General features: G+C 43.2%; 2 protein-coding genes across 10 annotated transcripts in view; both read left to right on the plus strand.

The window, feature by feature from the left end:
- The window catches only part of ube4b (ubiquitination factor E4B, UFD2 homolog (S. cerevisiae)), a 40567-nt gene extending 35314 nt beyond the window's left edge, over positions 1-5253 (plus strand). For all 3 annotated transcript variants that reach the window (XM_063208881.1, XM_063208885.1, XM_063208882.1), the window contains 3 exons: positions 1663-1837; positions 3442-3588; positions 3819-5253. In XM_063208881.1, coding sequence (XP_063064951.1) covers positions 1663-1837; positions 3442-3588; positions 3819-3886 — 390 coding nt within the window. In that variant the 3' untranslated portion in view covers positions 3887-5253. The remainder of the gene's footprint in view (positions 1-1662; positions 1838-3441; positions 3589-3818) is intronic.
- A 591-nt stretch (positions 5254-5844) lies between these two features.
- The window catches only part of kif1b (kinesin family member 1B), a 105686-nt gene continuing 101439 nt past the window's right edge, over positions 5845-10091 (plus strand). For all 7 annotated transcript variants that reach the window (XM_063208886.1, XM_063208887.1, XM_063208891.1 and 4 more), the window contains exons 1-2: positions 5845-6105; positions 7992-8149. In XM_063208886.1, the coding sequence (XP_063064956.1) occupies positions 8044-8149 (106 nt within the window). In that variant the 5' untranslated portion in view covers positions 5845-6105; positions 7992-8043. The remainder of the gene's footprint in view (positions 6106-7991; positions 8150-10091) is intronic.

Below are 10091 nucleotides of genomic sequence, written 5' to 3' on the forward strand. Positions count from 1 at the left end.
GCCATTTTTGACAATCAACCCTGGAAAAGAGTTATCCAGGAGAGAGTTATCCATTGCCATACTGGCAGAATCCTGCCTTTTCCATCCACTTAGGAAACATACTGGTACCTCAACCTCATCTTGAAGACTTGCCTTTCCCTTCCTCCCCAATGGTGAATAAAATCTGGGGATGCATCAGCCCAAAAAGCCTCCTCGTCAGCAGGTCCTGAAGTATTGAGTTGCCAGTGTTCCAGTGAGGGGAGGAGGGGGGAAGGGAGAGCAGAAATGCTGCATAATATTAGGCCCCTAGCGGTGCCTAAGGAAATCAGTCTGAGTATTTTTTTTCCTCTGGGGGAAATCTGCTCACCTCTTCTCATCATATTTTTTTTCAGTGTTTGGTGCAGGGCTTTGAACCGTTATTTTTTTCCAAATGTTCCGTTCCGAACAGAAACGTAATTATAACGTTTCCGGTTAGGAGTTCCACCAATAAATTGACGTTCCCGAACCGGTTAGAACAAAAAAATATTGTTCCCGGAACGGTTAATTTCGTTCCTGTCAGCTGATTACTCCCCATAGGCCTAACTGACGTTAATTAACCAAGAAAGACGGAAGTGCAAATGAGTCAGCCTACATTCCAAACTGTTTATTCAAGCGGATGAAAAGTATATCCTCCAGAATTTTGTAATTCAGGGACGACCTAAGCGGAGAAGCGGACAATAAATCTCAATGAAGAAAATGCGCGCTCCATGCAGACTTGGATCACGGGGAGCGCTATGATGGACATTGTGAGTTTGTGCATATTTGAAGCGGCCATGGATGCCCAATAATGTCGAACATTCTCGATGCGCTTTATACGCGCTTCTCTGCAATGTCTTACAATTATGCAATGGAAACTCTGCGCTTTTGTATGACAGTGGTTTCTCTTATTTAAGATGTGGAGTGGAGACTTTGTGAATCCACAGCTCTCTCTCCATTCAGTCAGAGAATGTCTGATGTCACACAGGACGTGAACCTCAGCCGTCATGGTAACGTGCACAGGAAAATAATTACTTTTTTTTTTTTAGTTTGAGGAACGGTATTAACCGGTATTAACCGGTAACCATTATTTTTAAATAAGTGTTTCCGTTCCGTTTCCGGTTTCGTTTCTGTTCCCTGTAAAATACAAAAAGTTCCCGGTTTTCGTTTTCGTTCCTTGAACCGGTTCAAAGCCCTGGTTTGGTGTTAATTCAGAGATGTTTCGAGTTAACTGTCTGTCTCTCTCACGCTCACACACAGTGGCTCTCCCTGTCTCTCACTCTCTCACACACACACACACGCACGCGCACACACACACGCACGCGCACACGCGCACACACACACACACACACACACACACACACACACACACACACACACACACACACACACACACACACTGTTCCTGTTCATGTCCTTGTCCTTGTCTGCCCTGCCACCCATATCCATCCAGATTTTCTGTTTTAATGGCCGTTTTGCCTGTATTTTAGGATAGATGGTGAAGAATTTACTGGAAGAGAGTTGAAGGTTGAATTTGAGCTTGGGTCCCCAATCCCCATGCACATGCAGTGTCCATTTATGGTACAGTGTATTGGTGCCATGCTGCGCCACAGTACCCATCTCTCCAGATTCTTAATCAATCATCTATGTTTTCTTCTCCTTTTCCAGAGATCGTATAGCAGGGAGCTGTTTGAAGAGGTGATCTCCAAGATGCGCAAGGCTGGCATCAAGTCCACCATCGCCATTGAGAAGTTCAAGCTGCTCTCTGAGAAGGTGGAGGAGATTGTGGCCAAGAACTCCCAGTCGGAGATGGACTACAGTGATGCCCCCGATGAGTTCAAAGGTTGGAAAAGACTCAAGTCATCTCTCAAGCCCTCTAACACTCACTCACCTCTAAGACTATCTCTTGCGCTTTCATCCTCTCACCAGTTCTCTATTACTAACATACGTAACACACACTTCAACGTGCAGTGATGGAATCACACTTTAGGTGGGGGCGCTGTGGCGCATGGCGCTAAGCCCCCCACATTTGGGCTTGCATGCCCACGGGGACCCCGGTTTGAATCCGACCGGGGTCATTTCCCGGCCCTGCCCCATCTCTGTCTCCCAATCGTTTCCTGTCATCTCTCATGCTGTCCTGTAATAAAAAAAAGGCCAAAAAGCCCCAGAAAATACTTTTAAAAAAAAGGAGTCACACTTTAGACAGTAGGGTTTACGTAGAATCGTTGCCATACCACAGGAACATCTACACTACAAATTCCCCTGTCCCCTGGTTTTGGATTATCACTGGTTTGACCTTAATCCTCACTACTGCTTTGGTTTGACTGGAAAACAAAATGCACAAATTCCAGACTGAAACAGTACTGGTGATCCTGAGTATTACTTGTGAACTCCATTGTATACTCCCTTGCTGTGGGAGCTTGGATAAGGTGAAGAATTAGGTCATACTAGACTGGAAAAGGAGGATACATCATGTACATACGCAATACCAGGGTTTCCCCCAGCACTTTCACTGTTAAGATGGCCACCTTGACAACAAAGCTATCTTGTGTTGTGCATGTAATTTCTAAAATTGCTTCACCAAAAATGTGTTCTTAGAGGGTTTTTTAATATCACATGTAACTGCACAACATAGCCTGTCCAATGATCATTATCACGTTTCTCCACTTTGACTAACGAAAACTATGAAGGGAACGCTGGATACACGTCAAGGGGTATTTTTTAAAACCGATCTCACTTAAACTAAAGGACAGTGTCCAGAAGATGGTGCACTAAACTAAATACCGGTAGTGTGAGTATATAGTGTCCTCTCACTGACTGGAACAGGGTGGGAATCATTTTGTGTTCAGTTCGACCTGAATGGAAGGTGTTAGAACAGAGAGTCCGGATCCTCGCCTTCACACAGCCAGCACAGCATCTATTTATACCCTCACACCTGAAAATAAGGCCAGACACCCGCGCTGCCATGGTAGACACACTGGAAAGCACTCCTGTCCTGGGCTATGTTTGCCATGTCTTATAAATACATACACATTCACCTACATGCATATATTTGTATGTTACACGGCCCTGCAAAGGCAAATGGCAAGGTTCCTACAAATTTCTGTCAAAATTGAGTTTAGATTGTAAATAAATTTTGTATTTTGCCTCATTTTTGTTTTTTGATTAGGTTTTGTGCTTCGGCCCATTGAAATGCTGAAAGCATAAAATCTAGGAGCCATTCTTCTCAGTTTCAGTGTTGGTGTGGGTCCTGCACTTTCGCTTTTTGTGGAGGTGCAGTTCGCCCCCATGATGATTGATAGAAAGGACCACAAGTGCAAAGAGACTGATAAGATATTGCTCAACCTCTGTCATAATGGGTAGATTTTCCATCTAGTGGTTTGGATCTGTAATTCTGTCAAAGTGTTGATCCAAATTAATGTTTTTTTTTTAATGTGTGTGTGTTAGACCCTCTGATGGACACGCTGATGACTGACCCAGTGATTCTACCATCGGGCTGCATCATGGACCGTTCCATCATCCTGCGTCACCTCCTCAACTCCCCCACTGACCCCTTCAACCGACAGCACCTCACCGAGAGCATGCTGGAGTCTGGTAAGCAACACACACACACATTAAAAATATTCTTATAATGAGTGAAACTTGATGGTTTACGCTTCTACTGAACCATAACTTTGTTAGGAGGTGTTTCTATTGTGTCGACGTGCTATTGTAGACGTTCTATTGTAGACGTACTAACTTACATAGTCCATAATCACTGTACAATAACAAAGGCCATATGTGTTTTCAACATGTTCCTTTTGTTTTGTTTTTTGTCTCTATAGTGCCAGAGCTGAAAGAGCGCATCCAGGCCTGGATGAGAGAGAAGCAGGGAGGAGGCAGAATGTCTTAGTCGTCAACCACATGTGTCCATCAGTAAGGGAGAGCTCTCTCCATGCCAGAATTCAACACCAAGCTATGAATGACACAGACACACAGATGGAAGGAAGGAGAGAGAGAAAGAGAGATAGAGAAAAAAAGAACAGTAAAAAAGACAAAATATCCTGATTTAATTTCCTTCCCCTTTATTTTTTAATTTTTTTTTGTCCCTTGTTGAGCCATTGTCTTTTAGGCTCTTGGGTCTAAAAATGAAGCATAATTAAAAATGTAGACTTTTAAAACAAAAGGGTTTACTGATGCCGTTGTATATATATAGCAACATATATACATATATTTAATTGAAGAAAAAAAGACAAAAATAAGCAGGGTTGCAGAGGTTTTTGGGAAAGATAAATTGGTTCTAAATTGGATAAGCTTGGCGTTCTGACGACACATTTACAATTGGTCTATTGAAAGTATAAAAAAAGACTCCCTTCATACATTTTGATGGATTTTAATAAGGTAAAGAAATAAAAACACTGAACTTTTTGAATAGGGTCAATAGATCTCTGATGCCTGTTTGCCTCTGCATTGCTTTCCACATTCAACCAGAGGTAAAAACAAAGAATGGGGGAGAAAAAAAAAGATGTCTGGAAAATGCAATTTTAATGTTTCCACTGTCAGGCGGTTTTTGGTTCCTAATGTAACTGGCCATGCATTCTTCTCTGCTGATGATGATATTTGGAAAGTTGGACATGGTGTATGTAAAATGTTTTTTTCTTTTCATTTTTTATCAACTGCCTAAGGGGAGCTGACTGTTGCACCAAAAGTAGGGTTGAATTTGATTTGGTGGCATTTTGAAATGAATGGTCAGTTTGGATCTTGCGGGAGTGAGCAACAGACAATGTGTGTGGTACTGAATGTTTCTCCCGGTTAACTTCAATGTCGGCATGCTTGATGACTGTTGACTGACGGGGCTGACATCTCCGGTATACAGTTATCCAATGCCAGTGGTGCTGGAGCACCAAGTCCCAGGACCTCATCATCGGAGCGCGACGGCTTTCCTTTCACACAGCATGGCCAACTTTCAGTGATGGGTGCTTTTTTGCGCCAGATGTCTCTCTCTAAAGGACTTGTCAGTGATTTCTGTGCCCACGCTGAAATGGTTCATCAGATCCAGCTGTCCATCAAAATTGCTTGGTTGTTGAAATCTGTTGTGAGCTATGGCCGAGTCCTTTTTCCACCCCCACTCCACCCCAGCCCAACCCTCCCCTCCCCCAATTTTATTTAAAAGAAAAAGAGATTACAAAAGTTAAAATGTACAGGACTTTGCTTCCTTTGCTACAACTTTTTTTTGTGGATTCAGGATTTTGAACTGTAATAAATGGTGATGCACACAGACTTGCCACTCGAGTGTCATGCTTGCTTTTTAAAACATTGAGTGGTGTGGGGATCTATATCTCTGTGAATAAATAAACAGTCTCACGTTCAGAATTTCTGCTTTTGGTTTTGCCAGTCTTGACAAGTCTTCAATATCTCAATAATGCACGTGACAGAAAATAAGGCTCTACAGAAAGATGGGCATGCCTTGCACCTGGCTGAGGTATAGGTAGCATGTGTAATAGCTTATGCCCTTTTTAAAATTATCTCCAAATGTATTTTAAAAGTTAATAAACTAAGAAAGGTTTTAAACTCACCACATGGGTAAATTGTCCAATATGATACAGATACACTTCATCCAACGTCCAGCCAGGTGGCGTATTTTCACAGTGCAGGCAACCCAGCAGAAGGTTGATGCGAGGGCCGTAAGAAATCCTGCAGTATTGCGTCACGACAACAGTACCAGCCCTTCATGTACTTTGAAGGTAGTCATTGGGCAAAGACTACACCACTCAAAGAGAAGTCCAATACAATTGGTTTCCCTGGCTGACAGTCACGGGGGAGAAGCGAGAGTTGACGTAATCTTTTCAGTAAATCAAGGCATTCAACCATCTCCGAAGCGAGCTAGCGAACCTATCCAGCAGCAACGTTAGTCATCTCGCTAGGAAAATAACATCGGACAGATAGCACCGAATGCAGTGGAAGCCCTTGTGGTGGAGAATGAAGCATTGCTATAATGGGTTTATGTGACATATACGGAACTGTAAAATATTTTTCTGTCACCGTATTCTGATTATTGATCTAAACGTCATTAGCCTGCAAATCCTGCTGGTTTCCTATGGTGTTCTAGTCCTTTCGCGTGGATCTTCGAAGGTGAGTAATCTCTGGGCCTAGCGCTTTGCATATAAAGAATTTAGACAGAAGTACTTCTTTTGACAATGGACTATTAGGCTATTGAGGTCTGCTAACTATATTTACATTGCGGTATTGTGGGCTATGCAAGATGGCAGGGCGGTGTTTTGGGCCAAATGCATGGAACCATATTCGTCTCTGTGGGATAAGCGATGTTAGCTAAAATTGTTTTTCTTTTGTCGTTCCATCCGAGGTAGGATTAAAATGTATCCGAAAATGTTTTAGATTCGAATGCTCGTCTGATTTGCAAAGATGTGTTATTGTGGCTGGTGATGAAGACATTTCGAATGTTGTTAAATATGATGGAAAAGCATACTTAATGCGAAGACGACATCACAGCCCCTACCTTATTACATTTCCATCTTTATGTGATGGTGATGGTGCTGCAGTGGCCAAGCTGTCTTTTGGGTATCGGCATTTGTTAGAAAATTACCGGCGGATGAAGTTGCAACGTTGTAGCTTCTATTTTGTGCCACAGCGCGCGACACTGTATCCCACCGGTTTCCTCCCAACATCTGTAGGTTACGGAGGCAATGTGATATTGCAACGGTTAAACATAGGCCTGTAATTATGGCAGTAACACCTTTGACACGTTTGTAATTAGATATTCATCTAATACATTACTTATTGCGAAGACATAGGCCTATCTGGGAGTTATTGTGTCTGCTACTGGGTAGCAGCTAGCAGTTTCCCTGCCCAAAGAAGTCGGATTGAATTTCATGGGCGTATGCTTCAGAGAGGGAATGGCTAGGTTGCTGCTACAAGGGCACTGGATCACAACATCCCTTTTTAGGACGGTTATCACGAGAGTTTTGCGTAAATTGTGCGCCATATTTATTGTGATTTGGGCCTTCTCTCTGTGTTAAAGGGATTTCCCACTTTGTTTTTCATTGTGAGTATATCACCACAGTGAGTTATGCATACAGGATATTTTTTTGTGGAATAAGAACAATAGTCCATCTGTGTTCGCTCACCAGTAATATCAGACATAGCCACAACTTGGTCTGGGCAACTGGGCTTGCTCCTCGCAGTGGTTTATTTACCAGTCCAGATGCGGCCCATCCCAGCCTGACGCAGGTTGGCGGCAGCCATGTTTACAACAACTGGGTGGCGAGCCAGCAGTACACATGCAGGCCTACTAGAAAAGAATGCATAGGCCTACTCTGCCTATCAGTAATAGAGACCTTATGTGTGCCCAAGAAAATAATACTGCATCACTGGTGAAGTCATGATAATCAGGCTAGGTTCAGTGAGGGAGGGCTATTTTCATTTATTCTCTGTGTGTGTGTGTGTGTGTGTGTGTGTGTGTGTGTGTGTGTGTGTGTGTGTGTGTGTGTGTGTGTGTGTGTGTGTGTGTGTGTGTGTGTGTGTGTGTGTGCCATCATCCCTTCCCGGATGTTCTGATATGACAATTCCCTGACACCTGTGTGCAATTATAGGCGCCTGTGCCAACATTAATTTAGTGACATGAAGTTACATTCCGCCTAGATAGATCCACTATAATATGATCAAGCTGGAATGCACAAGTGGATACAGGGATGGCAGAGGATATTGTAAAACTTTGTTTTGAAAATGTATTATGAATGTTTTTTCATCTGTATTGGCCATGATATAGCCATAGCTATTGAAATGGCAATGAATGAAAACAATCCGACAAGATTTGTGTGTGTGTGTGTGTGTGTGTGTGTGTGTGTGTGTGTGTGTGTGTGTGTGTGTGTGTGTGTGTGTGTGTGTGTGTGTGTGTGTGTGTGTGTGTGTGTGTGTTTACCATGAAGCCTATTCAAACTTTGAAGTGAATTTGTGGTAAAATCTGACATGATTTTTTTGTGTCTCTTTTTATGTCCCAGGAAGAGAGAATAAGTGGAATAAGTCGGGCGTGAAACCCCCACAGCCGCAACCATGTCTGGGGCCTCCGTGAAAGTGGCGGTGAGAGTCCGCCCCTTCAACACGAGGGAGACCAGTAAAGACTCAAACTGCATCATTCAGATGCAAGGGAAAACCACCAGTAAGTCTCTCTCCTCTCTCTCTCTCTCTTCATCATACCCAAATAGTTTAAGACCCTTTAAGACCCAAGAGCTTTGTTGCTAGACCACTTTTTCAGGTCAGTTAGTTTTTAGCTGCAAAACTCAAACCCGCACATTCTTGCATAGTGTGTGCAATGTTATTAGCACAGCAGGCCTCAAAGCCTGGTATAAGTATGGGAAGCAGTGGATGGGAACGAAGAAAGGGTGAAAATATCCAGTTTGACGTTAAAGGGGTGTGAAAAGGATCCTCTGAAGCCTGCTCCCCTCTTTGTGAAGAGGGAGGAGGAGGAGGAGGGGGAGCAGGAGGGGATTTGGTTTTGCTTCAGGACCTCTGCTGCTCTGTGTGTCAGGAATGCTGAGCTGGTCCATTTTGAAGCCACTCCACTCTACTCCCCTGGCTGCCTGTGTGCGTGTGTGCGTGTGTGTGTGTGTGTGTGTGTGCGTGTGAGTGAGCGCGTGTGCGTGTGCGTGTGTTTAAGCTATGATGTAGCTAGCGTTGAGAGCATATCCTGGGAAGGGTGTAGGACGATATCTGGCCTGTCATCACGGCATAGAAATAAAACTCTGTGACAAGCCAGTCAAGTATGCAATGAAGCTTTATTTAAAATCTCTTCTTTATTGGTGATTGTGAGACCTTGATATAGATTCTGATGGGTGTTTGTGATGGGTTTGTGATGGGTGTTTGTGCTGTGATCCATTTCAACTAGTCATAGACACTGCAATCTGGATGCAGATCTACGGATGAGTCCACTACAGACTTTATATTTGTGAGTGTACCTCATTAATCGTGAATAAGTGCACTTCCTGAGAGAGCGCTGGGAAGTCATCATTGAGGTAGTCTAGTCCGATTGGGCAGGCTTTGGCACTGTCGGCTCTGTGACGTGTGTTTTGATGTCAGTGATTCACCGTGCCCACCCAGAATGAATCATCAGCACAGCGCCTCGTAATGCAGAGCCAGCCAGCCAGCCAGCTCACATTAGCTCTTTGCTATGGAAAAGTCTCATATGTTGTGGTTTTGCTGTACTTAATTTATGGTTTACCAAAATACTTTTATTTATGTAATATGTTAAACTAGTGTTTGGATATTCCACTCTCAGACACAGTAAAAGGCTGCAATGCTGAACGTCAGGTTTATTTTGGTGGGATACATTTTTCCCAATTTATTATATAATTGGTTTACCAATTGATCACCTTATCCAAACTTAACTGTAAGACACGGTAAGGTTATAATAAATGGTTTATTAGTAGTTCCAGCGGGTCTAGACACTAATAGAGCATACAGTATGTGGTCATATTTCTTTCCAACGGGGAAGAGCCTTTGAGGGGGCAATGGAAGAGGGGTGGGGTGGGGGGGGTTTAGTCCGACTTCTTCATTAGCGCTGTACAGTTGCTTGTTGATGTTGTCTTCATACAAAACAGGTCAGTAGACAAGTCAGTAAAAGGTTATCACGCTCGTCTTACAAGCACATGCATATCAAATTGGCCCACAAGTTTCCAGTCACGCCGAAGCACTCACCTCCGTTACAAGGTTAAATATGTCTCTTTGAACCGTGATTCACTGTACAGTGTATAGTCGTTATCCTCTAGAAACATGTGTGTTCCTTTTTAACCAGAGTCCGCTTTCTGTGTCAAGGAAAAACATGATGGTTTAGTGTAGCTAATGTCAATTGACCTCCAGCTTATAGGGTTGCCCTACAAAAACCTCTGCAATGCACACTGCACTACTTTCACATGTTAACACTACAAAGAGGAGAACAGAAAGACATTCCTTCAGACATGCATCCCAAGGCTTTAAAATCTAGTATGTATTGTACCGGTACTGCAAAATCCCTGTATCTGTGAATTTGTCTTGCTGGTAGATTTGCAGTGCACACTACACTACGACACTACGAATTCTTGTTTTGCATACGTAAAAACACACTA

This window comes from Engraulis encrasicolus, chromosome 10 (assembly GCF_034702125.1).
Source record: "Engraulis encrasicolus isolate BLACKSEA-1 chromosome 10, IST_EnEncr_1.0, whole genome shotgun sequence".
In the NCBI taxonomy this organism is placed as follows: domain Eukaryota; kingdom Metazoa; phylum Chordata; class Actinopteri; order Clupeiformes; family Engraulidae; genus Engraulis; species Engraulis encrasicolus.